Source organism: Cylas formicarius, unplaced genomic scaffold (assembly GCF_029955315.1).
Source record: "Cylas formicarius isolate icCylForm1 unplaced genomic scaffold, icCylForm1.1 PGA_scaffold_2__14_contigs__length_35257938, whole genome shotgun sequence".
Taxonomy (NCBI): domain Eukaryota; kingdom Metazoa; phylum Arthropoda; class Insecta; order Coleoptera; family Brentidae; genus Cylas; species Cylas formicarius.
Genome location: NW_026844319.1, coordinates 22,566,868 through 22,583,925, shown reverse-complemented (window position 1 = coordinate 22,583,925; position 17,058 = coordinate 22,566,868). Strand labels below are relative to the sequence as shown.

Genomic DNA, 17,058 nt, shown 5'->3' with positions numbered 1-17,058 from the left:
CTATCGGGGGGCACTCCAGGCGGTCTATCGAAGTCTCCGTTCGATTTCGATAATTATTTGTTTGTTATTATTTTCAATTTAACTATTTCGTTTCCGTTTTCACTTTCAACACATCGTCTTTCCGACAGTTTACCAAGCGATGGCGGAAAGGTTACGGAATGTCCTGTATTTATTATTGTTAATTTTTGGCATCTAAATAACAATAGCAGAATATTTAAAATATATATTGCTTGATGAGATTAACAACTAGTTTCGATCTAATCAAAACTCAAACCAAGAACTAATTATTTTAGTTATTTTTTACAACATCCAAAAGGTGCGAAAATGGCGAATCTCAACACAACCTTTCTAAAAAACATATCGAATCCGTGAAGAAGACTAACCAATACCCCCACCCCGTGCCCCACGTTTAGTTCGACGTACCCGAAATATCGTCTAAGCAACATCTAAAATCTACCTTTGGGGAGCTCTAACGCGTCCGCCTGACTCTCTGGCGTTTTCGACTCCCAATCGTCACTTTTAGAGAATGTGTTCTCGTCCCACAACTGGCCATATTCTTTTTGAAAATCGGACACTTCCTCAACGCTCATCTGCGAAACTAGTGTTTGAAATTGGCTCTCGCGTTTCTCTTCCGTATCCGGACTCGTCATTTTCCTCGTTTCGTCTTTTTCCAACGCCTGCGAAGCCATTCGCTCAAACTTTCGCTCCACTCGTCGCAATTTTTTCTCGATTCGCGATTCGTCTCGTGTCAATTCGTTCTCTTCAAGCGAATTCAGCGCATCATCTAGGTCGCGCAGCTTTTGCTCGATTAGACCGACATCCGCTTCAGCCTCTTTCACGTGTTCATCTAGCTTTTTCTCCTCTTTTACAACTCTGGCGGTCGGTACTGGCCGCGTCGCTTCATCTAAACTTTTAGCCAAGTCGGCCACCAGGTTTTCTACAACCGTTTCTTTAACGTTCGTTCGTTTCATGGCGTCGTCCTCTTCCGATTCGATATGGAACAAGGGTTTTCGAATTTTTTCTCTGTTTATGTCTTCCGGCTCGGTGACGATATATGAAATCTCTTCAGTCAACGTCACGCTGGCGATGTTTTTCACTTCCCTTATCTCAGGTCTGTCGTCTTTCGCCAACTTCTGCGATACTGTTCGCCTAGCTAGAGTGGGAGAAGATATGTACGCGGGTATTTGAGGTTCGTCATCTGGTAAATTAGACAAATCTATGTTAGCTTCCGATATATTACCGCGATTCATTTCGCTCTCTTTTATTTTCCCGCCGTAATCCGACACCGTCCTTGTAATTTGCCCCAAATCAAGGACCCCGGTTTCCGCTTCCAGGAACTGCGCCGTCTTTTGCTTAATCTGACCTCTGTCGCGGGCTACGAACTCTCTGTCAAACTTACGCCCTTCTGCCAATGGTTCCCTTAAATCATCCAAAGCGCCCTCTTTAACTGGGACCTTTGTCTGCATTCCCGCCTGAATCCCCTCTTTAATGCGATTTGTCCGCTTTTCCAATGATTCGACCGAGCTTGCTGAGGTTACCCCGGCACCGCTTAATGTTTGTTCTGCATCAGCTACAGCATCCTTACTTTTACCGCTGATCTTCTTCCCGATACTGCTAAAAAATCCACCGCTTTTCTTTTTAGCCTCGGTGGATTGCAATTCAACGTTATTGTTATCTTCTCGGAGTTCTTCTTCGACTCTTCCCAGTTGTCCCTCCACGGACTTCTTAGTGTTATTCCCTTGAGATGGCAGAAATTCAAGCCTTTCACTGGCTTCTTCGACCACCTTTGCTTCATGGTCTAATGTGCTCTCAAGCTTCTGCGTCATTTTTTTAGCTGTCTCTATCTCATCCTCGATCACATCCGATTTAACATCTTTGGGGTCAACATCTTGTAATTTCTTTGAAGATTTTGAAGCGAGTTTTTCTCCAAGTTGCTCTAATACTGACTTCTTTTTAATTTTTTCTTTCGTCTTTTCGGTTTTTCGAGTCAGACTATCCTTAACGTCAGTCGCGAATGTCTGTGCCGCACCTTCTAGTTGTATTAATTGTTGTTTCGCTTTATCATGTTCCTTTTTGGCAGCATCGATTGTCTGCATTTTAATCTTCTCAGCAATTTCTCCAGCATTTATCAATTCCTGTTCAAAACTTTCAGTTGTTTCACCTGCTGTTTTATTTATTACCTTCAACCCTTCATTAAGTGTTTGTTTTTTACCTTCAACACCTTGCGAAGGATCCAGTGTTTCTACTTCATTTCTAATATCTCGCAGCTGTGTGTCCAAAGAAGTCTCCAATTTACTTATATCCTCTTTGATGTCTTCCACTACAGATTTAATTTCCTGTCCCTCCTGTTCTTTAACATCTTTCACCACGACACCGGCACATTCAACTCGTGTTTTAATTCCTCCCTCAACCTCTGGTTTCTTCGATGTTTTCGAAACAATTTTTTCGCTAAGATGACTGAAGAAGCTGGTTGACTTTTTCTTGTTTTTGTCTTTTGTCTTTTCACTTGCGGAAGCTTTATGCTCCTCTCCAGCTGCTGGAAGAGTGGTTCCCAATTCAAAGAGCTTTTCTTCCGCTTTGCCAATTTCTTTATTCAATTCATCGGTATTTGCTTGGACGTGACTGGCAACTTTCTCCAAATCATGTTTAAGGTGTTGTCTAGAATCATCCACTTCTTCGCTTATCAGTTTGACTGTTTTGCGTGATGCCTCCATTGATTTTGATCCTTGATTACCAATTTGGCTTACAGCTTGAGAAATATTTTCCGAAATTGATTGCTTTGCATCATCGACCACTGGAAACGTTGTAACATTAATTTCCACATTATCTTTGATATCCTGCAATTTGGTTTCGATAAAGTTCTCTAACGTGGCAACGTCGTTTTTAATGTCCTCTACGATTTCTTTTGAGTCTTTTGATATTCCTTCTGCGTTATTCTGCAACACATCTTTGCACCTATCAGTTTGGTTCTTAATCGCTTCATCAAGATTTGCGGATTCTTTCGGCAATTTTGGAGCGATTTTTTGGCCAATGTGACCGAAGAAGCCCATCGACTTTTTCTTTACTTTTTCTTTCATTTTTTCTTGATTATCTTCAACGTCTGTCTTAACTTCCTGAGCTGCGGCTCCTAGTTTTAGTAATTTTTCTTCAACTTTGTCTAATTCGCGTTTTAATTCATGTTCCAGATCCGTTTTCTCCTTTTCGAAGCACTCGGTTGCCGCTTTTATATCGTCCGCCACCTTGCTTTTAGATTTTTCCAAATTCGTTTCGACTTGTTGCGACGTCTTGGTCGATTTTTTGCTAATTTTATCGCCGAGTTTGGACAAGAACCCAGCCTTCGTTGCGTCCAAAACGCCGCTTTCAGTTTTTCCCTGCTGCGTTTTACTCTCATCGCCAACTGATTGTTTAGTTTTTTCAATATCCTCTTCGTCCGCGTTCAATACTTGCAGACCACTTTCTTCTGTCTCACGTTCGATCGCCCGTCTGGCATCATCTAAGAACTCCCCGCTACCTTTATGTTTTGATCGTTTAGCAATTTCCTCACTCAGCTTAATCGTTTCTTTGTATTTGTCGTCCACCGTCTGTAGGAAACCCTCTTTTTCGTTAAACAAATGGTCTTCCAGTTCTTTAGTAGTGTCGTTCGCATTTTCCATCTTGGCGTCGAAGCTCTGGATAACGTCTTCTGCGAAATGCGATATGACTAAATCGTTTAGAATAACCGAAGTCCTAACGGGTGTTTCCTGTTTAATCTGATCCGCCTTTTTTTCGGCTTCGTCGATTATATCGTTTACAACTTTGGAAGATTGTTCTTCCAGCGCTTTTATTTCATCAAACTCTTTGGTGTGTTCGACTTTGCCGGTAATTTTTTCGCCAAACTTGCCGAGCTTGTTGAAGAATCCTTTACCCTTTTTGGGAGAACTTTCGAGTGTCTTAGTTCTGCTCCCATCGTCCGATTTCTCAGGCTTCGACGAAGTCTCGCCAGTTTGTCCTTCTTTCTCGATGAACGCCACCTTCTTTAGTTTGGTATCGACGTCGACATAAAACGTTGCCGCGCTTTTGTCGTCGCGAAAATCTTTGATTTTTCTATCGATTGCCTCGTCAAGGTCTTCCAACTTTTTGTACGTTTTCTCGGTTAAATCTTTCCGCTCCTCCGATTTCTCTCTCTTGTTTTTCTTGAACATTCTTTTGCTTATTTTAGGGCTTTCTCTGCGGTCTTTCTTGCTGAATATACTAAACAATCCGGACTTTAAGTGATCCCCTTCAAAATCTTCATCGAGATCAGTGATTATCACCGGTTTGGCGTCTTCATAATTTGTTAGCTCCGTATTTAAAAAGTTTGACGTTTCTCGCAGAATGTGAACGGCTTCTGGACTGTAGGGCTTAGGTGCGCCGATAATCTCCATCGGCTCAGACTTATCGTCACTTTCGGACGATTTTGAGAACATGGATAAAAATCCTCCGCTCCTTTTCTTGTCTCTTTTGCTTTTCTTGTCGGGTTTGTGTTCTTCGTTTTCCTTATTAACGTTTTCTTCGTCCGATCGTTGTTTCTTCTCAAATATCCTAAATGGGCTTCCGCTCTTTTTCCTTTCTCGTTTCGGTTTCTCTTCGTTCCCTGCGGGTTTACTCGACAGCTTCTGGTCTTCGGATTTTGATTTTTCGATGTCGTCGGCCTTTACAATTGATCTGACGTCATGGTAAAGACTAATTTCGTTTCGTATGAAATCAGCGGTAAGCGCTTTTGGATCCGTAGCGGGAATTATCGACTTTTGTGTCGCGTAATCGACTTCCGTTTCTGTAAAAACTTCTTTATCAACTGACAACGGAATTATGCGATCGATGATCTTTGTTTCCACTGTGAAAGTTTCTCTAACGAACGGCTTGGTTGGATTTCGATCTAGAGCTCTCGCTTCCGCTTGGGCTTGCGCGATTTTGATCTTGATTTCGTCGTCCAAACCAACAACGTCTTCCATAACTCTCGGATCGACTACGTAAATCTCTTTGGTAACGGTCACCGTTTTGTCGCCCTTCGGCACGGCTTCTTGAGTAATGACGTGGATTTTTCTACTCACTAAACCGTCATCTACAGTCGTTTCTCGAAACTCAGCGGCATCGATTATATCCGGCTTCTGTTGTTTTTCAGGTAGAGTCGTCTTTGCGATGTCTTCAAAGAGACCACCCGACCCGCCTTTGTCTTCCGTCTTGGATCGTACATCATGATAACGGCTAATTTCCTCTTGTAAGAAATTTTCGCTATCTATTATAATCTTCGCTGCTTCTTGCTCTTCGTAGGTTTGTGATTTCGGTTTAGTGTGCTGGTGCGCCGGCTGTTTCTCTTTCACTTGCTTTTTATTTTCTTTTCCCACTTTACTTGTTTTATCAATTTCTTTCTCCACCGATTGCTCTTTGTCTTTTGACTTCTTTTTTCCGAATAGAGCGAACAGCTTTCCCCCTTTGGAGGGTTTTTCCGCATGATCGGGACCGCCTAAAATTTCTAGAGTTACGTGTGGACGAACGTCGTGGTACTTGCTAACCTCCTCACGCAAAAAATTGCTGGTGGTTATCATATGAAACAGAGCCTCCTCTGAAAGTTGAGGTAGGTTCTTATCAACTTGCTGCTTTTTGACTTTTAGAGCGGAATCTTCGTATTTCTCCAGTTCCGTGTTTAGAAAGTTGGTGGTTTCGGGGATTCTTTCCGCAGGTTTGCCGTCAACAAGAACAACAGCGGGCGGCATGACATCGTGAAACTTAACCACTTCCGTTTTCAGGAATTCGTTTGAATCTATTATGTTTCTCAACACCTCTTCCGACATTTTGGCAGGTTCCCTTTTCGGAGACGTGTGATCTTTCTTCTTCTTTTTGAAAATGCCCAATATTCCTTTACTTTCTTTTTTGTCTTTGGGCTCCACGGTTTCCAATTCATGAACAACATCTACAGCTGTCGCCTTCTTAGTCAGCGCGGCGTCGTAATAATTAGACACTTCCTGAGCTAAAAATGATCGTGTGTTCTCCATGGCCATCGCAACTTCTTCTGAAAGGGCCTTCGCTTTATCTTCGTTTTTGACCTTCTTTTTGAACATACCCAATAGTCCCTTGTTTTCTTTTTTTTCTACTTGCTCATCTTGACTGTCACTCACTATTTTTTTCGGATGTATTACGAATTTGACGTCATGGTATTTTGATATTTCCTGTTTCAAAAATTCGTTTGTGTCTGCCATTAGTTGAGCGTTGTTTGGTACCTGTTGGACTTGCTTTAAGTTCGACTCTTGTTTCTCCATTTTTACGTTTTTTGCATCAGGATGGACGTCATGATATTTATCGACCCCCTGATTCAAAAAGCTTGCACTATCTTGGAGTTCTTCGGCCAGGTTAGTCTCTACCCCGCTAAAAATTTTTTTAACGATTGGACGGTAGTCGTTGTACCTGTTAACTTCATTGTTAAGAAACTCCGATGTTGTCTTCATATTTCGGATGCTTTCTTCAGAAGATCTTTTAGCTCCATCGTCCTTATCTTTTGATTTACCTTTAAATATCGAAAATAAACCTCTGTGTTCCGATTCTTTTATTACTTTTGGTTCAATTTCTAATGGGACAATTGGACGAACGTCATAGAAATGACCAATCTCCGTCTTTAAAAACGCCGCGGTGTCATCCCTAAGTTGAATGGCATCTAGCTCTTTTTTGAGTTTGCGAGGTGGTGGTAGTGGTTTTTGTTGTTTCATTACATGCTCTTTTTCCATCGAGTGTTCCATCGGGATTATCTTCTTTATCGTACGAACGTCATGATACAAGTTAATTTCTTTTTGTAGAAATCGCGCTGTATCGTCCATTGTTTTAAGCAACTCTTGGTGAACTTGAACCGCATCCCTTTCTCTGGATTTGCTTCTCCTTTTAAACATGCTAAACAAACCTGACGACTCTCTGGTTTTAATTTCTTTTTCCACGTGAACTTTTTGTGGCAGCGTATGAAGTCGAACGTCATGGTAATGTTGTACTTCTAAATTGAGGAAATTCAGCGAATCCTCCATATTGCGCATCACATCGGCCGAGAGTATAGGTTTTTCTTTCGCTTTTGGTTTATCCTCAGATTTCTTTTTAAATATACCAAACAAACCCTTGGATTCCTTCTTCTTCACCTCGATTTCATCATCGATTTTTTTTTCTACGGCAGGTCGTTCGTCGTAATAAACGTCGACCTCCTTTTTCAAGAATTCGTCAGAGCTATCCAACCCCAAAATAGTCGCAGCTGGTAAAATAACTACGTTCGTATCTTGCCGCGGGTGTAATATCGACTTCTTAATAGGTTGTACGTCATGATATCGACTTATCTCTTCTCTCAGAAAGTGCCTTGTGGACTCCATAGTTTTAACTACTTCTTCTGGAATTGAATATTGACTATCGATGTGTTCTTCTGCAGGGATTTGCTTCACGATTGGACGAACATCATGGAAAATATCCACTTCTCTTTTAAAAAAGTCAAGAGAGGCTTGAATATCTTTTGCGTTTTGCTGCTGATACGATTCCCTTTCCTCCGATTTAGCGTGCTTTTTAAATATTTTAAATATACCTCTGGATTCCTTCTTCTTGGGACTTTCTGTTTTCTTGGCTTCGGTTTTTTGAACCTTTGCTTCCTCAGCCTCGATCTTTTTCAGTGGTCGTACATCATGGTATACCTCCACTTCTTGTTTTAAAAATTCCTGCGCGTCTCTCATCGCTTTGAGGGTATCTTCGGGGGTTATACATTGGAAGTGGAATTTTTCTTGCTGGACGATAAGACGAACATCGTGGAATCTGGCCACTTCTTCTTTAAGAAAATCGTTAGTCGCGTTCATTTGTTTTAAAACTTGGTCGTGATACGATTCTTTTTCCTCGGATTTCGTTTGTTTCTTGAATATTTTAAAGATACCTGCTGGATCCTTCTTTTTGTGTGAATAATTCTGCGCTTCCAGTTCATTCGTAACATATTTTTGTGCTGTTGGTTCTTCTAGAGTGGTTTTTACGACAGGCTTGACATCGTGATAATGATCCACTTCTTGTTTTAAAAACTCATTGGCGTCTTTCATCGCTTTGAGGATGTCTTTAGTGGCTGTACATTGGAAGTGGATGTTTTCTTGTCGAACGAGCGGACGAACATCGTGAAATCTGGCTATTTCTTCTTTGAGAAAATCGTTACTCGCGTTCATTTGTTTTAAAACTTGTTCGTGATACATTTCTTTTTCCTCGGATTTCGTTTGTTTCTTGAATATTTTGAAGATACCTTTCGAGTCCTTCTTTTTTGGTGAACCTTTCTGGGCCTCCGATTCGTTCATAACAGATTTTTGTGCTGCAGGCTCTTCCACGATGATTTTTACGACAGGCTTGACGTCATGGTAATTATCCACTTCTTGTTTTAAAAAAGAATCGCAAATATTCATATTATAAACGACTTGGCCGGATAACTTTAATTTATCTTTCGTTGCTGTAGTTTGCCTTGACACCGCCTCCTTTGGTAAAACTATAGGGCGTACATCGTGAAATCTGATAACCTCTTCCCTTAAAAAAGTAGACGAACTTTGCATATTTTTAACAGCCTCGGCCGACAAAGTAATTTCTTTAGCATGCTCCATCTTGGAATGTTTCTTGTCGCCCTCGGGTTTCTTTTTGAACATGCCGAAGAGCCCGAAGGACTCCTTCTGCTTATGTTCTTCCTCCACTATGACATTTCGTGCCTCCACGCGAGGACGTGCGTCATGAAAATGTTCCACTTCCAGGTTTAAGAATTTTCTGGTATCTTCCATATTTTTAACGACTTCTTCGGACAAAGCCTGTTTCGGTTTTGATTTTGTTTTTCTCTCCCTTTTATCGTCGGGTTTTTCATTTTTCTTTTTAAATATGCCAAATATACCCTTGGATTCTTTTTTATTTGCGTCGACTTCTTCGGCAAGTTTTTCATGAACAACGGGTCGAACATCGTGATAATATTCAATCTCTTGCTTTAGAAAATCGAGCGAGGTTTCCATGCTCACTGCTTGTTTTCTACTAGTGTCGGGTATGTAGACGGTCGTCTTAAATAATGGTCGCACATCGTGGTATGTAGCTACTTCCACCTCCAGGAATTTTTCGGTATTTTTCAAGTTACTTATAACTTCTACAGGCATAGATGTCTTGGTTGGTGAAAGTGTTTCTGTTTTTGATTTTATTTTCGAAGTTTCAACCGACTCATGGAGAAGTTCTTTCGCTTCCAAATTCGTTTTAGTTATTTCGTGAGACGCAGGTGTAACCTTCTTCTGTTTTGTCCCTTTTTTGGATTCATCTTTATTCGCCTTTTTAAAAATGCCGAAGGCCCCCTTCGCGTCTTTCTTTTTTTCTATGCCGTCGTCCATTTCAATCATAACCGGCTGTATTATCCTGGGTCTCACGTCATGATACTTTTCAATTTCGTTAATCAAGAACGTATCCGTGGCTATAATTTTAACGATATCCTCATCTATTTGGTCTGCGGGTTCCTTAATTAAACCAGAGGTGTCAGCTCCGGTTTCGTTCAAAGGACATCTGTCAATATCATTTTCGTATTCAGCCAGCACTTGGCGCTCTTCGTCAGACAATTTGATAGCGTAAACGGGCAAAACGTCGTGATAATTCGCTACTTCCGTTTTCAGAAAACTATCGGTTGTTCGTCTGGTTAATTCATCAGCAACGCGTTGCTTCTCCAAAGTGACTGCCTTCTTTGTCTCCGGCATTGAAGTCTGTTTGGGTACAACTTTGACGTGTTCGTGAGGCTTTATCGTCTTGTTGATGAGTTTACAGTCCTCATATTTATCCTTTTCGGTTGCCAGAAATGCATCAGTTTGATTCATTATCTCGACGACTTCCTCAGAGAGCGGAGGCTTATGTCTTGTTCCACTTTTCTTTGGCTTTTTCCCAAACAGCCCTAGAACACGCTCCGCGCTTTTCTCCCTAGATTTTCCTCGGGTATGTTTCGACAGCGAGTCCGTTTTACTGCTGTCGTCATCGGACGCCTCGTTATCCTTCGACGTAGACTTTCTAAATATTCCGAATAGCTTTTTCTTCCTTTTCAATGTCGAATTGTCACCCTTCGCGGTGTCTTCAGTAGGAGGTTGGTCGTCGATCCAAGCCGCAAACGCTTTTTCATTTTCTATGAGGTTATGTGTCACCTTTTTGACCGACTCATCGTCGAACTTGAACCGTTCGGGAATCGAAACCAAATTGTCTGGATACTGCGAGACAACTACGTCATCATAGTGCTGAGGCTCGCGGGTCGGCGGAGTGTCAAAATGCGCTACTGGTTTCACGATTTTCTCTTGCGAAAGTATTGGGGATTTTTCCAAAATTTCCTTCTCGATTTTGTCGATGCTCTCGTCGATGTTAAGGGTAAAAGTTTCCTTCGACTTCTTCGGGGACTCGGTCTTGGTTGGGTCGATGATAACTGTAAATTCTTCCTCCTCGACAGCGGCCGGCGCGAAAGTTTTAGTGATCGTTTCTTCCAGAACAATGGTTTTCATTTTTTTCGTTTTCGGCGTTTTCGGTTTCGCAACGTTGGCATCTTTTTCCACATTAGTTATTTTTTCTGGAGCGGTTTCGTCAGGAGTAGTAATCGTTTTTGAGGGTATTTTAGCGGTATCGACCACGGCGTCTACCGTAAAGCCGTTAGTGTCTGCGGAATCGAATTCGGCTTCGACAAATGGTATATCCGCGTATTTACGGTCCTCGGTAGGTGTCGGTAATTTTGGTTTTCGTGGGGGTCGTACAGGTACGTCGGGCGGGACGTCGACGGTTTTCTCTTTCTTGGCTTTCTTTTTCTTCTTCTCTTTTTTCGGAGATTTTTCGGAATCGGAATCGGATAGGTCGGACGACTTGCTAACGAACGTTTTCAGTGTACCGAAAAATCCCTTCCTGGTTTTCTTTTCGGGTGGTATCGAGACGACAGTCTCTTTTGAAATTTTATAATGCTGCTCTGTAAGTGGATGGTACGGTTCTGCGCGTGACTCGTGCTGAATGAATGCGTCAGTTTGATCGAATATCGGCTTTACGGAAAATTCGCCTTTACTAGCTAAATGTGTCGTAGTCGTTTTTCCTGTAAGAACATGCACTGTCGAGCAAGCGATTCTAACTACCAAACCCTAACCCTAGTCATCTTTAAATTGAAAAACAATATTCTTACTGCAGGTCTCGGTTTAATGTCACTCGTGTGTTAATGCGCAGATCAGTTAGTCAAAGTAAAACTAACCACATGCAACTCAACACCGTTACAGTACCTTCTGTGGACGGCAACCAATCGCAGTACGCTCGCGAAGGATAAGGGAAAGACTCCTCGTCGTTATCGTTATATACAGGGTAGAACGGGACGTTGGCGAAGAGGTTAACTTTGGCTGGGGCTGACTGGGTGAAAGGTTCGTAATCCAAGGGAAAACGCTCGTTGGTGGTCGCGATTAGTTCGGATTTGCTCCTCGACAACTCTTTACTGCTCACCAGGTTACTCTGAGTGCTCTCGTTCTCTGAATTCTTCACGAACAAACGCGGCAGCGTGAAACTCGGTTTACTAGTATCGGTCCTTGCCGCGGAGTTCGTTTCGACGTCGGAGAGGGTGTCGTACGAAGCCGATTTCTTCCGGCCCGGATCTAGAAAGTTGGAAAACTTGCTGCTCATGCTAGACAACTTCTCGCTGAGCTTCGAAGGTAACGTTTGGCTTTTGTTTTTCGGGGCCGTCCGAGCGTCTTTCACCCGAGTGTCTACTGGGTTATCCATAAATTCGCGCACTGAGCGTATTTCGATCGCCTCTTTGCCGCGGTCCACTGTTTTCACCAGAAGTTTTACTTCCGCCTTCACTACCTTTTCGGGTATTTCGTAGTGGCCTTCGTCCGAACTGGATGACTCACTTGAACTAGTATCGCTACGACTCAACAGTAACAATTTTTCGTGTTCGTCCGACGCGATGCTCAAAGGATACGTCTTGGTGGTATAATGCTCGGGGAACTTGGTGCTCAAATTTTCTTCGTCTTCTTCGGGGACCACGCTGAGGTTGCGGTAGGTACCCTCCCACCATATATCGCGTCCGCCCACGAAGTCGTCGTGCAGTTGATAATTGAAATCGTTTATTTGTTGGGTATCGACCGGCTCGTAATCGTCATCAACCGGGTCGACGATTTCACTGGAATCGTTCCAACTGTCAGGGCAGTCGTCGTCTATATCACCCAATGATTCTGCGGAAGCGGCATTGGCGGTTTTTCGGAAATCAAGCTCGTAATGGCTAGTATACGGCTTCTCAAAGTAACCAGAATGATCGAAATCGTCAATAAGCATGCAAGCCTCGTCGTCCTCGACGGGGATCGATATTATTTCGTTGGCTTTAAACTCGTTCGGATCGGTAAACTGAATGAGATCGTATTCCTGGGTGTCCTCTCGGCGAGGATTGCTATTATCAAACCCCACCATCTCGTAAGGGCACTCCTCTTGGTTTATTATTAAGCTCTGCGTCGTTTCATATACCTTGGGTACCCTTATGGACTTTTTAATCGGGACCTCAATCAGGGCGTCGGAACTGGGTACTAGCTCCAGTGTGTTAACGCATTGATCCTGAGGTTCGTAAACGTCAAGATCCAAACCGAAAATTTTCTCTTGGCGTTCGACTTCGCCGAGCATGTGCTCGAGTATTGCGTCAATCTGCGCGTACGACGTTACGTTAAGGGGTGAGGAACGGGACGGGGAACGCGTACTGCGATTTGGAGGACCCGGAATGACGTCACAGGACGGAGCGCCATCTATCGAAAATTGCCTGCATTAACCACAGCTGTAGTAAGAATATTTGTTTGCCGCGAGGTAGTTTCAACTTAATAAAAATGATGTGACGCCGAATGATACAAAATAATAATAAACGAAAAATGGATGCTTAAATTTGGTGCCTGACGCTTTCGGTTCTAACGGCTTTTCCAATTAGAACGATTTCATTCCGAACCAACCAAAACAACAGTGTTATATCGTCATATACGTTACTACCACTACTGTTGAATTTAATTTAGTCGGATATCATTAAAAAATATCTTTGGTCTCTATATGAAAATTTTAAAAGTACTATTAAATTTGATAGAAAGCACTATTTATTAAAGTTGGTGATTAAAGCCATGAAATAAATAATATTGCTTTTTTATCGACAATTGAGGACGATATTTTCAAATTTTACTAGAAAGAAGAACATATAGATTCATGTAATTTGTAGAATCTAAATGAAAATGTCACGTTTTTTCACTTAATGAACTATATGAAATTTTTATGATATTTGAAAGGTTTTATTCATTCAAAGTATTGAAGATAAATATGGTGTTTTCTGTTGATATCTATTTTCAATGGACTCTCTTCACATATATAAGAAGTTTTTAATAGAAGTTTATTAAAGAACTCAATCCGTTCTTGTTGGAAAATCCAATAACGCAAGGATCAAAATTTTAGCCGATGTGCGTCAAAAACTCGCATGCCCATGCGTCGCGCCTGCGCTTTAATCGAGACATAACGAAAACAAAAAAAATAAGCGAAACAAAGATTTTACAACTGATTTTTCGAAATAGTAAGATTGTCGCAAATGCAAGCCGATAAAATAAACTGCTATTCAGTCGGAAATAATCATGTCGATTGTGTGATGTGCGTTCTGCTCTGCATCGAAAAACAAAAATAAATAAATAAACGAATAAATGGATGAAATGTCGATATGCTATTAAAACATAGACAGACGAAGTGGCCCGATTCATATCCACACGAACATTATTATTATAATGCCCCCGATTTGGATTGCGTAAATTGCTGTCAGGGTGTGTGCCAAATTCTAGCGACTTAAATTACTAGCTACGCTAATCTCACCCGAATATTTTTTCTTAATCCTAGCTTAGTAACAATCAATGACGTGTTAAATTACCTTGGTTTGCGGCGGTCGACGCTAATGGTGCCGTTTCTTCGGCGATAGCTGCCGGTTTTTTGGAGGCATCCCATTCTAGAAAGCACATTTTATTAGATTTCTGGTGGTACATATTTACTTTATTTTACGACGTAAATAGCTGCTACAAAAAAATCAAGTCTCAACGATACAGCTACTAATATAGAGGCCGTACCTATGATGATAACCAACTAAAATAAAAAAATGCCGAGAAGAAATATTCAATGCGCCTGTCAATCAAATATAGCTTTGCAGGGCATAACGTGGCTACTGGCAATTGTGTATTCGATAATTTGCAGTTTGGCTGCGGCAAGATATTGCCCATATGTCCCTCTACGAAAATGTCATAGCCACCAAAGGTGGCTATGACATTATATTTACGGTCTCCATATTATCTAATGGCTGTATGGTCTTAACTCATTTTTTGGTTAAAGCGCTTATTAAAAATCTAGCACGTACTTGTTTTTAAGAAGAGCGTGCATAACTTTTACCTGTTACGGGACCGTGGGCGTTTGCTCAAGACAAGCGGAACTAAGAATGTACTTACCCATGGACGTTTGGCACAGACATTTACCATTCCACGCAATAGCTACTTTACATATTTTTCTGTGGCAACTAACGTTGAAACTATCTTTGTCAGCTGAGTGTTCTCTATTTTAAATGTTTTAGTAATAGAGATCCTTCAAAATAGAAAATGAGAAAAACATGAACGTTGTCGATTTGTTACACATTTATTAAGCAGTATTATTTTCAGAAATGTTTATTTTTTTGTACCCAAAATGTAACAACAATAACCCACCATAAGAAGTAACGTTGGATTTTTTCTATGAACACCATAACTACCCGTCTAGCAATAAATAAGATGGGACCCAACTTGCTACCGTAGCACTTACCACCCGAAACTTCTTCCTCGTCGGTAATGCTTTCAACATGACCACCACCTTTAAGGTACATGATTTCCTGCGGAGCGTCTAAATCAAGCTTTTTGACGTCTTCGGTATGCACGATGCTGGCCGACACCTGATCAAACTCGTAAATGATTTGATTGGGCGTCGCTGTTTGCGCACGCGAATACGAATTGACATCTTCCTCCGCCGATACGATCAAGTCTTCGGTGTCGGTCGGAATCGGTGTGACATAACTATTCATCGGAAATCGCGTGTCCATCTTGTGTGTTACGGAAAACGAAGCGGATCGCTCTTTAAAGTAAAACATCTCGTTGTCTAATACTCTCATATGTTCGGGCGTGCCAGAGTCTCGTGTGAAAGGTTGGACCTCATCATCTGAGAGTTCCACGTTCTCCGTATCGGTAAGATCATTGTTGTCGATATTCGGAAGCGACAGTCTGCATTCTTCCGCTTTGTTGTCGCTGATGTAGAGATCTTCCGTATCCGTTAGCGATAAGTTGTCATGCTTTGCGGTGAGAGTTTTCTCGTATAAATATTTAAACTTTGGAGCCCGTTTCCGCTTCTGCTTCTTCTCGATTAAGATATCCTCAGTGTCGGTTAAGGATTCCGGAGCTTCGCGTTCTGATTTATCTTGCTTATTTACACGTTCGCTCACGCTGATCAAACCGCCCTCAAGCGGGGGGATGTCTGGGGTGGGCGCTCTATTCGTTCGGTCTATCTGTAACGTATTACTTAGATCCTCGACATCTTCGACACCCATCATGTTTTCTTCTTCGGTATGCACGTCTTCATCCTCGCCGCTATCTTCCTCTTCCTTCACATTATCCAACGGCACGATTTTTACGGTAGGCACAATGGAATGGTTTTCCTGTACCAACACCAAGTTCCTTGTTGTTGCAGGTAGTATTATTTCTGGAAAGTTTCGAACGCGGTCGTAGTCTTCGTCGCTGAATTGCTCTTCGTCGGTAGCGCATTGTTCTTGCGCAAGTGCCACTGTCATGCGTTTGTGATCGCTCACGTCGGAAGAGCCGTCAATGTTCTCCAGATCGGTAATCGGGTCGTCTGTATCGATTACGGGTAAATTTAGTTTATTATTTGATTGGGATTTCTTGGCAAAATAAGATATGGAAGGGGAGAATTTGATGTTGTACGCGCAGGATTCTTCGTCGGAATCCGCATCGTGATCGGTGTGAACGTCATCAACGTCTGTGTCTTCTTGAGACTCGACCATTTCCGTGTCACTTATGGATAGCGGTACCAATTTCTTTGACAAGATGTTGGATTCATCGGTAACCTGATTGTAACATTCAGTCATTTCGTTCAATTTTTGTTCGAATATCGCATCGTCAGTATAAATCGTTTCTGCCGTATAGTTATCGTCCTGGGCGTCGAAGTCTTCGGTATCAGTCAACATTTGCAAATTAGAATCCGGCGCTGCCAGTGTATTCTTTCTTTTGTTGAAAACTTTTTTGCACACGGGAAACGGCAAGGAATTGTCTTCCTCGTTATCCGACTCGAAGTGCGTCGAGGTATTCTTCGCGAATACGCGGTTTCGTCTCTTTGTGGACCTTTTGGTATTCTTGGTGAACGCGTCGTCCTCCGACAACTGCAGATCTTCAAGTTCGGTCATTGAATTGTTTTTGTTCCCGCGGTGTCGTCTACGTTTGTTTTTATTCGTTTTGATTCTGAGGTCGTCGCTGTTGTCCGAGTTAATCATTTCAATGTCAGTGTGGTCGGATAAATTATGCGAAAACGAAAAAGCGTTTTGATGAGTATTAACGCCCGTTTGAATAGGCGAGTTACATTCTTCGGTGGTGACATTCGCAATATCGTATACGCCCATATTTATGACGGCATCCGGTATAACAGTTTCTACTACACTATCCGTATCGTAAACTTCGCTATCTGTAGAGAGTTCAACCTCGGTTTGCTCGACCTCATTTACAGTATTTTCAATTTTGGCAATGTAGCGAGCGTTCACTGCACCATTGGATTTGCTTATTTCGTTGCTACGAATTTCCTCGATGGCATCGTTATCGGTGAGTAAATCAGCGATCGATACAGGCTCTCGGTGGTTGACTATCTCAGGGTGTGGGTCTTCATCAGACGCTTCGAAGTCTTCCAAGTCGGTGGCGTTATCGTCCGCGGTTAATTTAATTTTTAATTTGTTCTTTTTCTTCATCGACTTAACATGTTCGTGACCGTCCTCATGCAGTTCCTCTACGTCCGTCA

The 17,058-nt window shown here is 42.0% G+C and overlaps 1 protein-coding gene across 2 annotated transcripts in view; it reads right to left on the bottom strand.

The window, feature by feature from the left end:
• The window catches only part of LOC132698801 (uncharacterized), a 37,149-nt gene that overhangs the window by 11,137 nt on the left and 8,954 nt on the right, over positions 1-17,058 (bottom strand). For both annotated transcript variants that reach the window (XM_060665089.1, XM_060665090.1), the window contains exons 2-3: positions 13,901-13,975; positions 458-11,071 (exon numbers count right to left, since the gene is read on the bottom strand). In XM_060665089.1, coding sequence (XP_060521072.1) covers positions 458-11,071; positions 13,901-13,975 — 10,689 coding nt within the window. The remainder of the gene's footprint in view (positions 1-457; positions 11,072-13,900; positions 13,976-17,058) is intronic.